At 39.2% G+C, this 21,359-nt stretch overlaps 1 protein-coding gene across 3 annotated transcripts; it reads right to left on the bottom strand.

Moving 5' to 3' along the window:
- Positions 1–6,500: 6,500 nt before the first annotated feature.
- Positions 6,501–21,215, bottom strand: CMC2 (C-X9-C motif containing 2). 3 transcript variants are annotated; one of them, XM_041458691.1, is made up of 4 exons: positions 21,125–21,215; positions 14,791–14,927; positions 10,695–10,766; positions 6,501–8,783 (listed from the first exon to the last, which is right to left on the bottom strand). In XM_041458691.1, the coding sequence occupies exons 2-4, from the start codon at positions 14,869–14,871 to the stop codon at positions 8,709–8,711; spliced, it is 228 nt and encodes a 75-aa protein (XP_041314625.1). In that variant the 5' UTR covers positions 14,872–14,927; positions 21,125–21,215; the 3' UTR covers positions 6,501–8,708. The 3 variants fall into 3 exon arrangements, with proteins under 3 accessions (XP_041314625.1, XP_041314626.1, XP_041314627.1); XM_041458692.1 differs by having other exon boundaries at positions 20,909–21,146; XM_041458693.1 differs by lacking the exon at positions 21,125–21,215 and adding an exon at positions 20,871–21,019.
- Between the last annotated feature and the right edge of the window lie 144 nt (positions 21,216–21,359).

Below are 21,359 nucleotides of genomic sequence, written 5' to 3'. Positions count from 1 at the left end.
GGTAGTAGCTGAAATTTCAGTATTATAAATAGGACATTATGTAGCTGAACTAAAAATAGGAGTTTTATTTTTACTTGATGTTCCTCGCTGCTGGCTGCTGACCTAGAGAAAGAGGACTCAGAAAGGAGAATTAAACAATTCCCCACAACATGCAAAAACCCAAAACCACTAGTCTGGTGCCAGTGCCTATTTGTAAACTAAGAAGAATTTGATTTTTTAAACCAATTTCAAGAGATGCTTAACTGAAAGAATTCCCTAATACTGCTGTGAAAAGAATGTAATAGCAGACAACAATTTCTGCAGAAAACCAACAGCAATTACAAATTCCCTGTCTACAGACTCACTTGTAAGAGAAAATGGCTGGTTTATGTACTCTGATTCCTTCACCCACTCTGAAGGTGTACAACTGCTCTCTGTGCTAGAAGCACTCTCTGCTCAGCAGCAGCAACACATAATCATTCCAGTACTTGGTTTCAAGTCAAGATTGAGCAGCCCAGCACAGGTCTGGAGGAAAATGCTCCATCAACTTGCCACCTGCCAACTGTCTCAGGGCAGCATCTTGTGTTCTTCCCTTTCCTAAAGGCAAATTTTACACTTAAACTGAGAATCCAAATTTAGGTATGGTAAAATGGCAGCTTGTGTGGCCAGCTGCTAAGAAAAAAGCATTAGCATAAGCCTAAACCACCAAATCTGGATTTAAGTTTCATACCCATGCATCTAATCTTCAGGACAAAAGAGACTTGAAACCATGTTTTTGGTTCTGCTTACAAAGATAAGAGGAAGTTGTAAAACAAAACCAGATCTGAATCTGAACTTAGGTTCACAGCTGTTTAAGACCATGGCTTTTGGAGGAGCCTATCACTAGTTCAAATCTAAAGGACTCAATAGACTTGAGGTTTCCCTGGGCTGATTTTGGCTTTATCTGCTAAATACTGGATCTTTGCAATGTACCACAGACCCCAAGGGGCTGTGCTCAAGTATTTATCCATCACCACTTTCGTAGAAAGCTCAAATGAAGATGAAACATGATGATTTAATTTTGAAGAGTAAGCCATAATTACTTAAAAGATTTTATAGCATCAACAAAAATAACTTGCATTACTTCTCATTGCTGATCAAATTGAAATAAAGGCATTTATTATAAGAAATTATTGTAATTATTTAAGGAAAAAAACTTAGCATCTGTGTAGTCTAGATGCAAATCTACTAGTCAGTCATCCTCTCCCATGGGCTGAAAAATAGCAAAATTCTTATTTGCTGTATTTGTACACTATTCACATCTGTCATTACATCAGTGATCTGATTTGTTTGAGAATGCTAAGACTCAGAACATAATTCTGCACTTAGCTGAAATAATTCTAAAATGCAGGTTAGCACAGAGGCAGATGATAATTCAAAACTTCTTGCTACTGCTAAGTTATTTTAGCTTCTCTCACTGTCAAAGCCAAGTCAAACACACCTAAATTAAAATGCCTATTTGCAGTGTCTCAAAAGACAACAGAAAGATTAATGTATTTTGTTTCCGCACTTGAGTTTTGGTAATATTTTTTCACTTTTCATATGGTGAATCAAAATCCCCAAATAAAAGTAAACACTCTCCTTAAGGCTGTACTGTTGTATTACTGCTGGGTTTGGATCCATCAGACAGCTCGAGAGAACAAGAACCATAACCCTTCCAAACTGGAAATGTTGGCTAAATGGGTCACCTCCTTTCTTTCACCACTGTACCAATTTTTACACATGTATACATAGCTACACATACACATATAGGTACACACATGCACACACACAGCACTACCCCAAATCTAGTTTTAGATGCTACTAATAATTTTGACAATCCATTTCTGCCTTTACCTCTTCCTCTTCCCATTCCTTAATAGCTCCCTTGCATAAAACAGACATGAATTGTTGGGTACCCTCTGGAGCAGAAGCAAGTGGAAGGAACACAACTAAGGAATGGACACAGCAGAGACCCAGGTTCACCTGACCTCCATCTCTTAAGCATCATTTTTGGTGTAAGGGCACAAGGGAACTTCACCTTAGCAGAAGCACAATACACTAAAACTGGCCTGATGATCTGTAACTACATCAAGCCACAAATAAAAGTCCCAATGATTAATGTCCCAAGTTCTTCCTCAGATATTCAATCTATTAAAAGATATATTTTCATAAAAACCAGGTTCCCCTCCTGCTGTGCTGTTCAAAGGGAGAATTCTCACTTCCCTTGCAGGTATCTTCACTTTCTGTTCTCCCGTAATACATATAGCACACAACTTCTGTATGCAGTCTCTTCTAAAACATTTTAAGATCTAATTAACAACAAGAGATAAAATTACGACATCACCAGTGAGTACTGGACACTGGAATTGGTTTCCATTCAGTGCAACACTCCCTGCAATAATTTGCAATTTTCCAACCAGGAGACTGAGATCAACTAAATCATTTTTGCCCCCTTGAACACAGCACCAAGCACAGAAACAGAAGCCCATGAACACAAGCCCAGCACAAAACAAAATCCAAGGGAGAACGTCTAGCTCTTGTTATAACCAGATGATTTAAGAGTCTCCATTTTGAATACCAAGCAGCTCCAGAGGCAAGTGTCAGGTTTCTTGTCCCTGCCCCTCTTCAGCCCTCACCATCTATTCTTGGCCATTCTGCAGACAGAACCAACAGCGGCACTGCTGCATCACACTGAGGACAAACTGGCTTTCTGAAGAAACTTCTAGTATTTATATCTTCTCACATAACTCAAATGAGCCTTTTCTACTTTCTTAGTTCAAATAAACTATTTTATCACAAAAAAAAAGAAAACAAAAAAGAAAAAAGAAAAAAAGCATCTTGACACCCGTTATTCACAGTTGCTCCCTCTCTTACAGTGAACAGCCAATAGGTTTTGGACTGTTTGCTGCCACACATTACACACTTGTACCTCCACCTAAATGAAGCCACTATGGACCAATTATGAAAGATCTGTTATTCCATTCGGAGTTACTCATCTGGGGATTTGATTTTTGATTTGTTTTCCTCTGAGGTTTTTTTGGAGCACTAGTGGGATGGAGTTTAAATTAAATTGGGACCATCAGCATCCCAAAGACAACTATTCAGTAGCACACATTTAATATTGATTTAATATGATTATGTGGGCTGTTTGTAACCGCAGCTGTCTAACTAATGCCACTTAGACACAAAGTACTTTATATATTCATTACCAGGAATGTTAGAATATGAACCAAACCAAAACACAGCTAAATAAGCCACACAAATATGTAGCTCTGAAAGCTACAGGAAAGTTAAGAATTAAAAGCTGTAGTTTTCAATTAACAGAGACAGCTGAGGTGGATTGTTTTGTTCATTGCATGCATGGTCTAAGGTGCCACTGGATAAATAATTACATTATGGAATACCCAGAGCAAGCAACAAACCAACCATTACGCTACACAAAATGAATTGCTAATAAATCAAAACTCCATCCATGCCAGTTGTCTTTGAGGACGACCTTTTATTCCTGGCTGCTTCCAGAGCCAGGTGCATCAGCCAGTTCCAGTATCCTGCTGAACTTTGGAAAACAGGAGCTTTGCCTGGATTACGGCACAACCTAGCTGCTCCTAAAATATCTCTAATAGCTGTAACTACCAATCCAGGAGGTGGAAGAGAGTGAGGTGTAGTCTTCTAATCCTACCAGACACCACAGGGATGAGTTGTTGGTATTGTCAGCATCAATCCCCGCTGTGGTTTGTGGTTACACGTGGGGCAGTGTGCCAGAGCCTTGCTCACTGCTGGACACAGCAAAGTCCAACCACGTTTGCTAATTTCAACAATGCTGTTCTGAGCACAACATGGACTTGACTTAAATAGATTTAAAAATTGGGTGATAAACAGGAGTAGGATTGTGAAACAGAATTCAGCATCAATGAGCAATCAGCAGCATCCCCAGAGTATGTCAGAGCACGGGGGTCATCTGTGACAACTTTTGGCCCATGAGGGAAGAGTGTGGATGTCATTTTACCTGAGGCAGGCACTGTGGTTGGGCTGCACAGAATCTAGGTGCGATGGCACCTCACCAGCATCCAGCACCCGGTTCTTACAGGGGCTGAGGCCATTCCTTAGCACAGTACGGTGTTGGTTGGGCACAGACCAACACCTCAACACCGCAAGGCAGCGGCAAAAGCAGCACCCAGAGCCCCGCCAACATGGCGGCGCGGCCTGAGGGAGCCCCGCCCGCGCGGCGCCTCCCGCGGGACGGAGCGGCCGCTAGGTGGCGCTGCCGAGCCCCGCAGCGCGGGGTGCGGAGCGGGATGCGGGATCCGGGGAGCGGGATACGCGGGACGGGATGGGGGATGCGGGAGGCCGGATCACGGCCGCCGATCCTGGAGACGTTCCCGGCTGCCAGGCGGCGAGCGGAGACGGCGCTGACGACCGCGGTGATCCCGCAGCGCCAAGCGCTGACGGCTGGCCCCGGGAGGCAGCGCAGGCCGCCTTGTGCAGCTCCGAACCGGCCGCCGCCCCGCACAGGGCACGATCACGTCCGGTGTCTGTCGTTCTGCCAGCCCTCGGGAAAAATACCAAAACATTCCCAGTGTTCTTCCTGGCAGCCTGTAACGAAGGGTTTCCCAATGGCACTGCCGGGACGGAGCCGCAGTCACCGCTGGCATCGCGGCACAGCCAGAGCGCGGTGATGGCAGCGCGGGGAGCAGCCGCTTCAGCCCGGGGCTGGAGGGGAGGTTAGATCACTTCAGGTCGAACAACTCAAGCGTCGGACTGCTGGCAGCAAAGGTCATGAATAGTTTCCAATGAAAGGTTTTTGTAAAAATGAGATCGCTAATGTCATGCTAACAAAACACGGCCTTTGCTCTCAGCACCCCAGCGTTGGGGATGACACGGTCCTATCAGCGTTCCTCTAGCTTAGCCACAGATTCCCATGCTCTTCAAGGCATTTGACGCTTTTGCCAAGCTGAAACAAATCTCCAGGTTCTGGATGGCTGATGTCTGTACTGGGAATGAGTTCTGTCAAGCCATCAGTAATATCTTTCCAGATAATTATGGTCCCAAAAGATTTTTCTGCTCACTTATATCTTTGAAATGCATCTTGTTTTATCTAAGAATACCAATAAAAGTCTCATTAGTTAAAGCAATAGCTCCACATGAAAGTCCCCAGCCTTTAAAATGTCAGCAAATAATTCAAAAGAGTAATTTTAATGCATGATGGTCCGCAAGAACCATTTTCAGGGTAAATATGTATTTTGTTCCTGTTGATGTATTTTTTGGTACACACCAATTTAAGTAGGTTTGGGGAGCCTGATGTGAATTTACTATTCACCTTCAAGTTTATTAGTAGACCTTCATGTACTGCAAGGTTCTGTTGATGAGCATCATAGTTATCACTGAGCCTAAAATACACAATCTAATGGGACCTCTTAAGATTTGCTGATACTCCATTCTAGTCCATGTTAATAAAACTCAGTGTGTAACTTAAGTTGTAGCACTAAAATTCATTATGTTGTCCAGGTAAAGAATCTCCTTTGCTTAAGCACTAATATCAATAATTCATTTTCAACTCAACTGTCAGAATCTGGTATCAGTTTTCCAGTTGTTCAAATGCTTTTAGGTATTCCACAGAAGTGTGTTTTCATTTGTATTAGAAAAAAATTGTATTAGGTGTCATGATTTTTTTTTAAAGCATGGACAAGGAATACCTGACTGTTGAACACACTTTATACATGAGGTGTGGAGCTTCAGCAAAGTATATAACACATTGAAAATATTCATTATGGTGATTTCCAGTAACAGAGGGAATAGCTAACTCACAGGACTAGTCCTCTCCCAAATTGTACAGGCAGCTCAACTAAATCAAGGCTTTGCTTCAAGGTCAAGAAACTACACATCATCAGCAACAAAGGACATAATTCCTTGAGGATGTTACAAACTGAAGTTTACAGGGAAAAGACAAGTGGTACATTCATAATATATTAACACTCAGCACTGCAGATCAACAGGAGACAAACCCTGTTGTATAAAGAAATTAACACCAGAGCAAGAACTCACCCTGCTGTTCTTACACTACGCTGCTGCTATTCAGCAGAATATTTTTCCTTCTACTAAAATATAAATTAAAAAAAAAAAAAAACTAAGGAAAACAGAATGTAATTTAGTTTTCCAGCAAGAGAAAGTACACTACAAATAGTGTTACCAGGTGTTTTTCTGGTAAAACTGGAGGGATTTTGCTGGACAGTTATAATTCCCTTTGCTCTGTCCTCCTCCTGGTCCATGTATCCTGGACTTTTATGGCACTTCAATACGGAAAATCCTCATCATTATGGCCAGAGCTGCCATTTCCTCTTTCTGTTTCCCCCTTCTTCACTTTCCAACACGAAACACACATGAGCTTCTCACATGCAATTCAACACAAATTACATGAAATTTCTTTTCCCTCTCAAATACACCCTGTCAAAGAACAATGGGCAAAATTTTCCTATAGACAAATGACATTGCAATAAACTGTCTTCAAAGTCTATAGAGAAAAGGTTTATTTCACCCAAGCTCACTATAGGAAACAAGACAAAAACCCACATTTACTATTTCACCCTTATCCCTTTCTCTGTCAGATAAATCATCAGTATTTTTACACCAGTGTTTTTCAGCTTCAAATTAGCAACATGAACTCTCTGTCAAACAAAATGAACAAAACCCACAGGAATCAATGGGCACTCTCATATCACACTATTAGTGGGCAATTAGCAAAGAGAAACAGAAGGAAGACCATGATCAGACTTTCACTAAGTAAACAAAGCTGATCTGTAAAATAGATTTATAAATAAATGTAGTTAAAAGTATCAATAGGAATTGTGTGTGCCTTTTGGTCTTTCATTCACTAAGCACATTGATCTTTGCAAACATGATTCTGACTAATGAGCTGTGTTAAGTGGCTCTTGGTTTCTTATTCTGTTGCTTTGTGAAAGATTGGGACTCACAGAAGCTGATTAAAGAAACAAAAGCTTCAGTGCTTCTGCACTCAGATATCAGTTTCTCAACCTAATCTCTGGAACAATTCTCAATTTATTTATTTACTTAAAGGCTACAAATCCCATTTAAGAACTTGCCTGAAGTAGGTTGTATCATCTCATTGGAAGGAGTACCATGGATGCAGAGTTCCCCGACAGGGGAGCTCACTACAAAGTACTCTTTCAAAGTACTATGAAAAGTGCCAATAAAGGCTGCACCACTTCCAACCATTCAAGTATTAATTCAAACAGCGCATTGTTTACTTGTTCTAAGAAACAAACAGCATGTCAAGGTGCAGAAAACAATTGCTTCAGCTTTGCTTGGACCTTTCACTGAAAACATGCGTGGCTTAATTTTACCAATTTAATTGGGTCCATCCAGGTATTGAAAAATAAGTAACATTATTCTATCTAATTCACCCTTCAAAAGAGCTCACAAAATACCATTTTCTGCCAAAAACAGAGACATGTACCAATTTCACGACTGAGTATCAACAATGGTTCTTACAACAAACCATGTAATTCACTGCAAAATAGGCACCTTTCTTTCCAAAAGTTTTCTAGATACTTTGTATATTAGGTTCAATAAAATTTATATTTTAAAAAAGTCTTTTGGTGCTAGGCAGAACAGAGGCATTATTTAAAAGTAAGGCAAACCCAGCAGACACACAGAGAAGCAGCTCCATCAGTGGACAAACCAGTGTATGTTTTGATATCAAATCTTCTGAATTCTGAGACTTGTTCTGGGCTTTCAGCAGTCTGATGGAAAATAAACACCTTTTAAAGGCTAACAAGGCAACCTGGTCACACGATACACACTGACTTGCCTGAGGAAGTTACACTTTTCTTCACTTCAGTGTCAGCTTTGCTTCAACCTCAATAGTCATAATGACTTTACTTTTATACCAGAGAAAATGGAAGAACTTTAGCATATATTTCTGGCAGCACTTCTCTTCAAAAATCACTCAGCACTCAACAAAAATCAAGGGGAAGCTTTGTAAATCCCTGGAAATGTTCCATTCTGAATTTCTAAAGCCGCTTGTTTTGGGTATGATGAACAAATTGTCTTACAACAGTCTACACTGTACATATGGTTGGCAGGGAGGATTTGTAATCTTCTCAGCTGAAGACAGTAGCTTCATCCTTTTAGCTTCAATAAAAATACTAGAACTCCAATTATTTCTTGATAGGAAATTCCCAATTTCAAGCCACATCTGTTTAAAATTTCTCTTTCCTAATCCATTTAAGAAGTGTTATCATAACACTACAAAAAGTGATGGAAAAACTAATTTAGTGTTTTGCAATGAAAAACAAACAAAAAATCCCTACAAAACCCATTATATGAAAGAGAAACTGCTAAACACAAGAAAATAAATGCAACTCAGTACAAAGTGGGGAACACAGCTGCCCTGAACACATAGTACCTCACACACAGCAATTCCTCATTACATAACAATCATAAAAGTGCCAGAACAAAGACTTGCCACACTAGTTTTCTTTTAGAGATCAAAAATTAAGTTAGGTTGTGAGCGATGTATGGTATTTATTTTTTCACACTGTTTGCCTTGCTGGGAATGACTATGTATTAGATGCATTTATTTTATCACCATTTCACAAACCACTGGACACTGGTGATGAAACACAAGTATTCTGTCAGCTTGCAAGTGAACATCCCTATGGAGCTGCAGCTGTCCAGCCACAGCACAGCTCTCACTTCTCTGAGGCTTTGTGAGCATTTATTATCCTCTGTCGCTTCTCCCGGTTTCTGCGCCTGTTTTCTTCATACTGGAAGGCAGATAAGGAAATTAATAGATCAGCTGTTATCATTAAACAGATATGTCTAATTTAAAACTGTAGAAGCATTTTGTACCCAGGAACAGAAACAATACATTGGACTGATGAGTTAGAAATACAGCTCTTGTTAATATCTAGATAGAGGTTCATTTTTACTTTGAAATTAACATTTTTATTTTGAAATTAACATTTTTCCCATTAAAATACAAGTTTCTAAGTTTGAGGTTATTAAGCTAAAGAGCATTAGAACATTCTAATAATGAATATTCAGTTAATCTTTAGGAATTTAATTATACAGTGATCTAAGACAGCTACACTTCACACAAGAACTAGGAAAAAAAAGTTGCACTGGTGCTATTCTAGAGCACAGGTCAGGCTCTTTTCCTTTTGCAAGATACTGATTAATGTGTATCTGCCTTCTGAAAAATGAATTTGTCATCACAGGCTTGGTCTATTTTTGATCCTGGTCATTAACTACACGCACAGCTAAAGCAGGATACCAAGATGAAAGGAACAAAGACAAATTTGGATTGAATGAGGATAAGGCATGTGGGGACTTTTAATGATTTAAACAAGAACCACAACAGAGGGAGGACTCCAGTGTAAAATGGAATCAAGAAAGCCTTCACAGGTAAGATACATGTATAAGATCACCATGCTTTCAAGTACACCCCTGCACTAGCAGAAGCTTGAAGAGCCTTTCTTTCATTGCAAACAAAAAGGAAACATTTTCATGGCTCAAATAAATGAAAAATTAAAAATCAATGCATCATTTGATATGTATTTCATGAGAAGAAAATTATTTTTGTCCTTAGGTTAGAGCATATATTTGTTCAATATTTTAATAATTGGTATCAAGAATAAAACCCAAGTAAGCCACAAATATTCAGTTCTCTACATAATGTAATAAACTACTAAAGAAATTGATTTTGCAAAGGATTTGCAGTTTTTCTTCCATTATACTGATTGGTCTATAACTGAAATAATGACCCAAAACATTACTTAACATTTACAAAATGCTTAACTGTTTCCCTTGCCAATATTTAATTTTTCAATAACCCATCCATGTTTTTATGTAGAATGAGAACAATGGATCTTTAAAAACTACATCTGTACCTATTCAATATTGGTGAACAACCTTTCAGGGGCTTCCTAGTAATGGCATATCAATATAAGTACATTTTAAGAAGGCAGACAAATATAATCATCAAGAACTCCTTTAATCTAAAGGCTTCAGTGGAAGAAAAAAATAAGAATAATGAAATTTTGTGGAAAGAAACTTCTTAGTATGGTGAAATTTATCAGAAAATTAGAAAGTACAGTTTAAAGTTAAAAGGTGTGTGAAATGTTCATTTATTATGTTCTGTCATGCAGGTACAACCACCATAAATATAAAGAACACTCTTCTGAAAATGTGCCTATTAAAACAGTTAATCCACTTAAACTCTGTCTTCATTCCTTCATATCTGCAGATATTTTCATTTAGGGCAACTCAGCAACTCATTAAGTAGTTTCAGTCAGTGTAACTGACTTCAGCTTTAAGTGTTACTTATGCAGAGATGACCATTACTGCTTTATGTTAAATTCTGTGCAAATACCACAACGAAAAAAAACTAAGAAAAGAGTCAGAAGCAATCTGTGAAGTGTCAGTTCCTATCTGCAATATTTGTTTCATTAAAATGTGTTTGCCTATTTTTGTATATCAAAAAATACACCACACCATTTGTTAATGCCAGATTTTACTTGACAAATTTATTTTGAAAAGTTTAGATTTGGTCTCAAGTGCCCACAGCAGAACGTGCTTACATTTATTGATTCCTACGACTTAGTAAAAAGCAACTCTAGTTCTCTCCCATTTTTTACTAAGCATTTAACTCACAGTATTTATAAGTTATTGCTTACCTCTTTTTTTAAGCACTTCCTCATCTCACGGTCAATATCATTGCAATGGCCAAAAAACTTCAAAACATTGTGCTGATGAGTTAAGAGAAAAAAAATTAAAATTGAAAGGTTGCTTCCTCTGAAGCTCTAAATTTATTTAAATTCATTTGCATTTTTCAACATATCCTGGTCTTCTCCTTTCCCTTTCTTGGGAAAAGTGATGTTGGGTAACTTTTTTCCCCAAGCAGGCAGAGGTTTGAGCTACTCCTGAAGCTCACTTGAGCCACTCCTGTCTGGCTGAAAGTTGAATGAAGGTACTCACCATGCATAACCAGACTAAAGGAGGACACCTAAGCTGAAGCTATTGTTTAAATGCAGAACATGCATTTTACTGGTCTAGAAGTCAGTCTCACAACTCTCACTCACACTAGGTTAAATAACACACAAAAAAATAAATGTTCTGAACTCCAGGTTGTGATACAGAGGCATGTCCTCCCTGCATTAGTTTTCATTATTTCTTGGCAACCTAGAGAGGCAAAGGATTCACTGCTCCAAGATCCCAGCTACATGAAGAATGTGCTGCTGCCAGAAGATGCAGGCACTAGGCTTAACTGACTGGAACATTAGAACTAGTATAAAAAATCTCTGTGGGTCTTGAGGTTAATAAAGAAGATGCATTTACCATCTTCATGGCACAGCTCAATTGTGGGCCTTAAGCACATTCAAGTGTTCCTTAGTTTCTAAAAAACTGCAGGCCTTGTTCTCATGGAGGCTCTCCACAGCTAACATGATGGTATTCACCATAAAAATCTGTCCTCTTAGCCAGGATTTCTTAGAGCAATTCCATTCTACCAGGCTTCAAGCACTCTTAGAAGGCATGGCTGTAGGACTGCTTTTTCAGGAGCATGCTTGTGCCATGTTACAGAATCTCAGGGCAGAACCTGGCACCAGAGCTTCCAAGTGATTTAGAAGACCTGAAGGAGAGGGCTTTTAGTAGATACTTGCAGCTACACAATGAATGGAGACAACTCAGCCAATCTTACAACTAATGAATTTAAACAAAAAAGACCAAGAAGAACAAAACAGATGCAAATGAAGTCCCCTCCACATTTCAGAGAGAAACTTATGTGTATTTCCACAGCTGACCAGCAGCTGGATGGATTCATACAAGTGATCCATGAACACTATTACGGATTCAAACAATGAACAAGATCTCAGCCAATGGAACACAACTCAAGTAGGAGTGGGTTAATAAAGTTTATGACAAACACTTTACTATAGCAGTGCTATAATTAGCTTGTTTATACCTCTGTAATTTATAAAGGGCATCAGATGACTGAAGCAGTTGCACAGAACAAGTGATGAGTTTACTGCACACTGATCTTGCTTTTACAACATTTTCATTCCAGATAATACAGATTTAATTTTGTATTCTGCTTCCATAACTGCATGTTAAATTTCAAGGTGAACATTCACATTTCAAGCTAACTCCACTCTGAGTAGTGCATACAGTGGGTTTAATCTATGTTTATTTAGCCAGATTCCTAAAATGTCAGCTTCTTGGCTGAGATTATAAGGGAAACAAAGAACCAGTTTTTCAAAAATAGCTATTACACATATTACAGTGATACAACTGCAAGACAATACACATTTCTTCGAGCTGCTACCTATAAAAATTTGTCTATTTATAGCACATACTTGGCACCAGAGTGGAATTATTAAAAAAAGAAGAGACATCAAATAGGAATCCCATTAACCTCTCCTCACTTGATGCAAAACTTGATATACAGGACAGGTTCTAGATTAGGGACAAAGTAAATCAAATTGACTATTGTGAAAATGGACACCCAATTAAAAAATAATGCTTTTCATCCCTCAGGAATGGTGATCTAAATTGCAGATTAAGGTTCTTAGGACATTTTGGCATTTTAAGAAAACAGCAAGTAGTAACCAATAACTCATTAATATCACTGACTTCAGATTTCAGTGAGTTCAATTTAAAAATATTTCAGTACATTCCCATTGAATTTCAAATGAAACTGTATTGCTCCCTTTCAACTGAGTGTGAAAAAGTCATCCTCACCCTTTCTGTTCTGAAACTGCCAGCACAAACATCCTCTCCCAGCTGAGCACAAGACTGACAAAAGTAATTCCTCTTCATGCAAAGATCAACTTCAAATGAAACCAAGAGAATATAATTCTGTGCATGACTATTATTGCTGCTCCCAGTGCCTTCATAAGTCAGATTGACAAGATTCCTTTGAATCACTTGCTGCCAAGGAGTTCAAGTGCACCCTTTAGTTCCAGTTCTCAAGGCAGTCTAATAAGCTACATCACACAAGTCCATGATACTTCTATCTTCACATTCATTTAAAAGAAAAAACAAACCAAACCACAAAGAAAAAGCCAGCCAACCATTCACTACTTGCAAGCAATACATCAATACTGCTGCATTTCTACTCAAAGCACAGAAAGCCTCCCTAGGTATGCAGGACAAATCTGAATGTATTTTCTTTCCTAACTGGATTTATTTTCATAATTATGAAAAAATAATTACAACACTTTCACTTTATATTGCTTACATGCTGCCTGTTCTCCTAACTGATGGTCATTTGGCAATCCTTTTGATACCATAGTAGTTAATGTACATGTAGTCTTCTCACTAATTCTAGCTACATAACATTTACCTACATTATAACATTAAAGTTGTTGCAAAAAAAAATCAACTAAAAAAATGAAAGGAAAAAAGTTTCTACAATCTCTCGAACTACCTAAAGCATTTTTAGGCAAATTAAAATTTCTGAACTTGGATGAAAAGTGTAACTCCTACATTTAATTCAACTTTTAGTTTTAAAGCTCGGAGCACAGGAGCTCCACAGGAGCAGAGAATGGGAAGTACCACCTATGAGATGGTATCAAAGACTGCAGTGTGCTGATGTTTCAAGATACTGCACTCCAAGTGCCAACAAAACAAATCACAAGTTGCTGAAGAAAACCAGTACAATATACTCCCTGTAAATGAATTTTAGTATTAAAACTCTGCTCCCTTCATTGCTGTAATTTAAAAATCATAACAAACTGTGGTGCTGAAAATGTTTTTTAATATGTTTCTTTGGCTAAGTTAAAATCTTGCAAAAATGTTGTTACCCGTCTTTCAGATAAAATACCTTCTCTCAAATGTTGTGAATTACCAGCCTTGTTTCTCATCCTGCATTAGAAAAAAGGATCAACATCACAACTAACCATGGAGGTGAAAATATTGTAGATTGGATGTAGTGGTGTAAATCAAGAGTTTTCACATTCATAGTGAATATTTAAATATATTTTTATCTCAGTAAAAACAATGAAATTAACTTTTTTATGCACTAATACCGCAAGATTATCTCTGCAGATTTATTTAGACTATATTGGGAAAATAATGAACAACACTGCAACGATGCTGCAGAAAGCTTTCAATGCAGGGGCCAAATCTTCTAGATCTAGAGGTGCAGAAGATGTAGACAAAGCAAATTTATAAAAAGGATTTTAAACAAGTGAGATGAGGATTCCACAACCTTGAAGAAATGAAGAGCCTGGAGAAGCCTGAAGACAGCTTAGCATTTCACATCCTTGAGTAGGTGCCCATTAGGAAGATGGAATCAAGCAGTAATTCCCAATTAGCTCTCCAAGCCCTGAATATCAGGCATGTGGCTGTTGGGATAACCATCAAACACATCTGCTTCTAACCACACTGAAGCATCTGCCCCAGGGACAGCTGGAATATGGAAATGCTGTGAGCATACAAAAAGAGGGCATTTGAAGCTGATTTTATTATTGTTTTTGAGGGGTACACAGTACTAAGAGATGCAGAAGTCATTCCAATTCTTAAAATAGGTCCCTAAGTGTTAAGCTGTAGCACAGAAAATTTTAAGGTATGTTTTATTTCCTAAATAAATCGCTGGCATGATTTTACATACAGTCATCAGACAGCTCTTCAGTGAAAACACACCAGCTATATTTCATGGCTGTTCTGCCTAGAGCACGGTTTTCTCTCCAAGATCATATAATATCACCACTAATTTATCTGACACTCATTTCCTCAACCCACCCACTCTTTTCTCTGCTCAACACTTCTTACCTCCTTGTGACACTTCTTGAGCAGACTGATAATTAGGTTACACTCTTCAGTGTGCAGATGAGGAGACAGGTCTGGATGCATCTTTAGTTAGGGATGATTTTAGTAGCACAAGGACAAGAATATGAGAAAATTTCCACCTGCCAAAATTAAAATAGTGTCACTATCAAGTCTGATTTAACATGTAAGATGTCATCACTGTGTTATTTTAACAATATTTGAGATCAAAATGCAGTATAATTTATATTACATGGTCACATTACATTACATTAAACCCAGCACATGTCTGATCTTCTACACAACCCAAATGTTAACAGTCAAGTAGAAGTTTATAATCTTGGCTATCACGGACATAAACGCACAGCTGAGATTTTCATTTTCAGGGACTCTCTAGCTGAGATTTTAATTTTCAGGGACTCTCTAGCAGCATTAATCTTTCTTGGAACTCCAGATTATCTTTTCACCTTCCTACTTCAATTTTCTGTTTTCTTACTTTAAAAAGTTAAGTGTATGTGATTTTCTTTCTACCTTTTACAAACACTACAACAGGTAGCACAAAGCTATTCCACTACAGCACTCTGAGGACTGGCATCATTTTTAGCTATCTACACTTTTTAAAAAATCCTAATCCAGACATTGGTGATGCTTTAAAATCTTACTTAATCACTTCATCAAAACAGTATTGATATTTTTTTTAAATCACTAAGAATTGAAATGTCCCTTCTTGCAGCTCCATGTTGTTGCCTCTTGCTCTTTCGCTGTGCTCCTTTGAAAAGCGATGGGATTGCTCTCCTACATGAATCCTCCCCTCCATCACACAGTGGAAGCAAGCACTCAGGTTTCCCTCATGTTTTCTCTCTGAAACACTGAAGGGGACATCCCTTCCTGCAGGGTTCTGTGGGGAGGGAGCAAGTTCTTTAGTTGAAATTGATTGAAAGCATCATATGGCAGTGGCTGAAGGAAGATGACATCTTTGTTCAGGAAGATGACTAGGAAGGGGAGGAGAAAAGTTCATACCAGGACAAATGGGCTAATCTTGGTAAAATTTTACTTTCATGGCCCATACTACCACTGAATTAGAGAGATGTATGTTTGTTTGTTTGTTTTTAGTATTTTGTCATTTCCCTTTCTCCCAGAGGGATCACCTTTCCAGTTGCAACACTGCAAGCAAACACTACTACAACTTGTACTAAGCAGCCATCACTGTCCTGCTAGACAGACTGGACAAATACAAGTAGCTAATGGTCAGATTTTACTATTGCAAAATCCTAAAATTCAGCTGCAGGGCTGACAGTTACAATCTCCACTGCTATTCCTAGAATGCTCAAGGAATATATTCAGCTTAAAGAACCACATTCACTCATATATCCAGTACTTCCCATTATATGTTCAGCTTGACAAGAGTTAGATTCCCACAAGCAAACTTAATTTTAAAAATCCAAACATTTAAAAGCCACTTGAGAACCATGAGAATATGTTCCACATAGTCGTAGTGTTGTAGTGATTTCTTCCAAAAACCTTCCCCCATGCTATCTGGAAGTCTAATATTATATTACACTTACTCTTAGCACAGAAGTTGTTGGAAACTGTACAAGTTGCTTAAGCATTCTTTCCAACAAATTAACAAATGAACCTTTAGAAATATGACAGCAGGAGCACGACTGTAACAGCAAAGTGATTAAGAACCCTGCTGTGTTATTGCCACCAGCTTTTGATTGCATGCCACACAAAGTCAATATGTTTTAAATTTATCAGTAGAGTTTTTTTGATAGCTCTGGAGTTAGCATTCCCGTGAGAGAGTGACCAGCTCAATGGCTGTGTGTTACTTTAACATGTGTGAACCCAGATGATTATTAAAGCTCTTCATCATTCAGCCTCTGCCTGTGCCTCCTAAAACTGTCATCTGAGCTGGCAGTCTCAGGAGAAAGCCAGAGCAGTGTCCTGATCAAACTGGGAATGCACATCAGCACAGGCCAGCAAGTCAAATGGAGCACTTCAAGGAAAGAGTCATTATTTCTAAACTAAGAACAGTAATCACTGCCATTGTTTGCAAAAGTATTCTCAGACTGTGCATGAAAGCCACCAATGCCACCTCCTGAGGTGATGGTGCACTTTTTTAGTTAAAAGCCTTCTAACAACTCCAAGGGATTTTCCAATGGCCCCTCCAGTAGAATAGATGCTACAAATCAAAGGTCTAAACTGTCACACCAGTTCATAGATCAGTACTCCTGAAATTTTCAAGTAACATTCAATATTAGAATGTTTCAAGTTCTAGCACTCAGCTCTTGCAGGATGTGATGGGCTAAGTAACAAAACATCTTTCTGAGCCTCCCTGGAGGCTTTAAGCTCTTCTGAAGTTAGGACAGAGCAGTGTTCCCAGTGCTCAGTATTAAACTGATGCTTAGAAATGTCAGATTAGACAGTGGTCTATAAATGAGCAGGGAAGGCTGAAATCTTTTTGCTGGAGGGGAATAACTCTGACAAACAAAAGAGTTTCAAGAGAAACAACAATTTGTGTGAAGAAAGGACATTGGTTTCCTTAGTTCCTTTTAAACAACATTCTAATGGAAAACAGGAATTGCAAGTTGCCATCTTACCAGAATCTAAGTCCAAATTGACAGAATTTTACATAGGTGGTAGCTCAAAGGGAATTGATACATAAAAGAATAGTGGGAAAACAGAACAAAAAGTCACAGGAAAAAATCGTGAATAAGCAATATAAATTGCTCGGAGGAAGCTACTAACAGAAATACGGGGTAAAGAATGCCAAGACAAACACACAACTTCTGTACAAGAAATACTGGAAGTGAAGTAAAAGAACAATATTAAAAAAATATAGGAGTTGCTTTTGAACTGCAAAATACTAAGCAAATGTTAATATCTGAAGTGAATATTTGGAGAGAAGAAATTATCTTCTTCAATTATACATAATGGCACTGACATATTTCACTGGTTTGCACAGAAATGTTCTGCCCTTAAAGTTGTTTGATATGAGATTCAGTGCAATTTTTTCTTTCTTGATAAAACTACATTACATAGGTATCTCAATAATTTGGTTAAAATACCTTAAAAATAAACATTTCCATAAACTATTAGTCTCTGAACATAGAAGAAATGGATAAAGATAATTAATCTTTCAACTTCCTAAACCAGTTCCTAGATCTATGTTATCCTCCTGGGAAAAAATAATTAAGAAATTGTCTCATTCCAGTATCATATCCTGCCTGGTTTCTCCTTAAGTAGGAAAATATAGGATATTCTAGATGTGTGGTTTCCAACATAAACCATTTTTTTCAAAAGCCTAAAGCTGAAAATTCTCTGATAATGATACAGAACTTCCAATGCTAATATTTCTGTTTAGAAAAATAATGACATAATTCCTTTTGTAAGCAATCTTGGGAGACTAAACATCTCAAATTTTCTAAAAGCAATCAACATATAAATTATCAAGATGTGATACTCATCCCTAATCTGAAAATGGATCTATACATGTGTTCAATACATTAAATATTTCTTATTAATTGCAAAAGGAACATACATATACTACAGAATTCAAATAAAACTGTAGACACCCAGGAAGTAGACAGAAACCAAAAGCTGACCCAAAAAAGCAGGGAAGAACACTGTGGGCATTTCATATTTGACATCAAAATTTAGGATAAAATGCTCATTTCTCTCCACCTGCCAATTTTTCCTCCTGACTTCCTCACATTTCCTGTGTGGAGAAACAAAGGGTTCAGTACATTCTCACTTCTTCCCAAAATCAACTATGAGGTCAGCATGTCAGGAATCCAGGGAAGTTCCTTTCTTTTCTCAGAAACTTCCATAAATATGAACTAACCAGTTCCCTGGTGCAGAAGGAAAACTGAATTAGACTCCTCTAGTTTTGCTGCTTAGCCCAAAGCTTACTCTTTCCATGCTTGAGGGGCAACAATGAAGGGAAGGTTTAGAACTAGGTAATTATTTCCATAAGATGCCTTTTCCATATTTAATTTAAAAGTGTTAGAAGACTATTTTTTAAACTGAGTTTTACTATTTTTCCATTTGAAAAGAACACAATCATATTTTTTTTCAACTTTCTAAGGTCAATGGTAAAAAAACCCCAAACCACACGAATTCCCACACTGTTCAGAAAAATGACCTCTTAAATCAAAATGCAAATCCTCGTTTAGCAACCCTGATGATGAAAAATTACACCCGAGTACCTACACTGCTACTGATGAAGCTCTTTACCAGGAACAGAACCCTGCACAGCGCCACAGAACACAAACACTTGCTGCAGCGCTGAGCCAACGCCCACAAGGCGGCAGCAGGACCGCGCAAAGCACAGCGGGACTCGCAGCGGGGAGGGGATCAAACCCGCCCCTCCTCCGAAACCGCTCTGCTCTCCACGCTTAGCATTTCTTTTTGCAGTTAATGTCACTGTCTGACTTGAGTAATATAAAACATTTGGAGTTTCGCATTCTCGGTTACACAGTATTGTTCTGTTTGGTGTTTGGAAAAAAAATATTTACAGTCTCAACAACTTTTTGTTTACTCAAATCCTGTTTTCTCTAAGATTGTACCAATTTTTAGCGTGAAAAATTCAGCTCCACACCTAACAGGCTGGTGTTTACCTCAAGGTATCATTCGTGCCACTTCAGCAGAACTCCTGCATTCCTAGTGTTCTTTCCTACACAAACAATTTTGACAAAGCTTTGAATACTCAGAGATCAGTGAAAGGAGAAATCACAGTTGATGCACACCATTTCAAAAGCCAAGGGAACTCAAAACTCAGGACATCGTTTCTACCTTTCAGTAATATTATCATCTTCCAGACCAGGATATTCAAGTGTCACTCTATGCTGCTGTCCTTTAGGCTATGATTAAGCACACTGAGAATGATCCCAAACTTTCCAGCATCTTCAAGAAAGTTTAAAATGCACTTTAATATAACAGGCTTAGCTAAATCTCACAAAATTTACTCAGGACCTCTTGAATTTCAGTCTCTAAAACTATGCACTGGTTTTCCAACATTACTTTTTAGAATGGGGGAAAATAATTTAGAAACATATCTATGAAGACTAGAAAGGAAACAGAAAAAGGGTCAATTATGTCTACTTTGAGATCTTTTTAACTATGTAGAATGCATTTTCTTTCCCTGAACCTAAAGAATAATATTTTTTAAATGTTGATGAGTAAGATTCATATTGATTTTCTTTTTACACGACTGCTTTCTGCCAACAATTCAACCCCCCTCACAGCAGCAGAATGAGCTCACCTGCTTTTAGTACCTGATGAAACTACACCATACCCGACTTCATACTTAGCAAAATAAACTAAGAAGGTGTTAATCCTAAGGAACAGAGCAGGTGGAACACCAACCTGAATACTAATTTCTGCAATTTTATTTAAGGTTTAAATTGGTGATTGAGTAAAGCACTAGCAGATATTTTCACTTCCTGGCAATTAGTTAAGGTTGTATTCATGCAAGAAGCATCAGCAGAGTTGTGGCACAAATAGTGGGACATATTGCAGAATATGCAGTTAAGAATGACAAGATCCAGACAGCACTGTCCAGTGGAAAGTCTGCCTGTGGCAGTGGGTTGGAACAAGATCATCTTTGAGGTCCCTTCCAACCCAACTCACTCTACAGTTACATAAGGGCAAGGTGCTGTCACCAAATTCCTGTTTTGCCAGCTGCTCTTGTACTTCAGCTGCATCCACCAGACCAGGCTTCATTCCAACTCCTCTCCATTTTATTGATTTCCCAAAGAAGAATTCTATAAACGAATCAAAGTCTTGTTGCTCACTGTAAAACAGCTTTTCCCCTTAAGAAAGGGAGCAAGAGAACACGTTTCCATGTTGGAAAAGACAGGCTCTGACCCCTCTAGCAAACCGATCCCGTGACGAAAGACAAGCAGCACTCGGCAGAAAGTAAACATTGCTCAGCAGCACGGTTCTGCCACGGGGTGCGAGGGGCCGCGGCAGCAGCTCCAGGTTAAGCAGGGGGGTCCCACTGAACCAGCCCCGCAGCTCCTCACTGCTCCCGAAGGCCTTAAAGAAGCGACGGGACACACACAGACACAGGAAAAGCAGCTTACGGCAGCCCCAACGGAGAGACCCGTGATCCCCCTCAGACCTGCCCTTCCAAAGCCCTCCGGGAGCTCCGGAGGCCGTTACGCGGTGAGCGGAGGGTCCAAGAAGGCGGACCCGAGCTCGGCTCGGCACGGCCCCTCCCACAGCCAGGCGGTTGGAACGGAATACGGCAGGACGGGAGAGGGTTTCCCTATAAACCCACTTTTCCCTGAGTTTTTCCCTTTCCCCTCGGCTCTGCCCAAGGCCGTCCCTCACTCACCCCAGTGCGGGGCGGACGCAGAAACTCGGCCGGCCCCGGCCGGAAGCCGCCTCAGAGCGAAGAGCGCGCACGGCGCCGGCGCAGGAGCGGGGCGGGGCTGCAGGCGGGGAGCCCTGTGATTGGATGGACGGGGCACGGCGCGGGGTCTGATTGGTCGGTTCGAAAGGCGGGCGCGGGAGCGGTGTGCGGCGGCCGGGCCGGGCCACGCTACATCAGATCGGATCAGATCCGATCC

This window comes from Pyrgilauda ruficollis, unplaced genomic scaffold (assembly GCF_017590135.1).
Source record: "Pyrgilauda ruficollis isolate IOZ18807 unplaced genomic scaffold, ASM1759013v1 scaffold13, whole genome shotgun sequence".
Lineage (NCBI taxonomy): Eukaryota > Metazoa > Chordata > Aves > Passeriformes > Passeridae > Pyrgilauda > Pyrgilauda ruficollis.
This window is presented reverse-complemented; position numbering and strand designations above follow the sequence as displayed.

Coding starts and splice junctions, on each gene's coding strand:
- CMC2 (XM_041458691.1), bottom strand. CDS start 14,871: ATGCATCCAGACCTGTCTCCTCATCTGCACACTGAAGAGTGTAACCTA. Junction 10,767..14,790: donor TCAAGAAGTGTCACAAGGAG/GTAAGAAGTGTT, acceptor TTAACTCATCAG/CACAATGTTTTGAAGTTTTT. Junction 8,784..10,694: donor GGAAGTGCTTAAAAAAAGAG/GTAAGCAATAAC, acceptor TCTGCCTTCCAG/TATGAAGAAAACAGGCGCAG.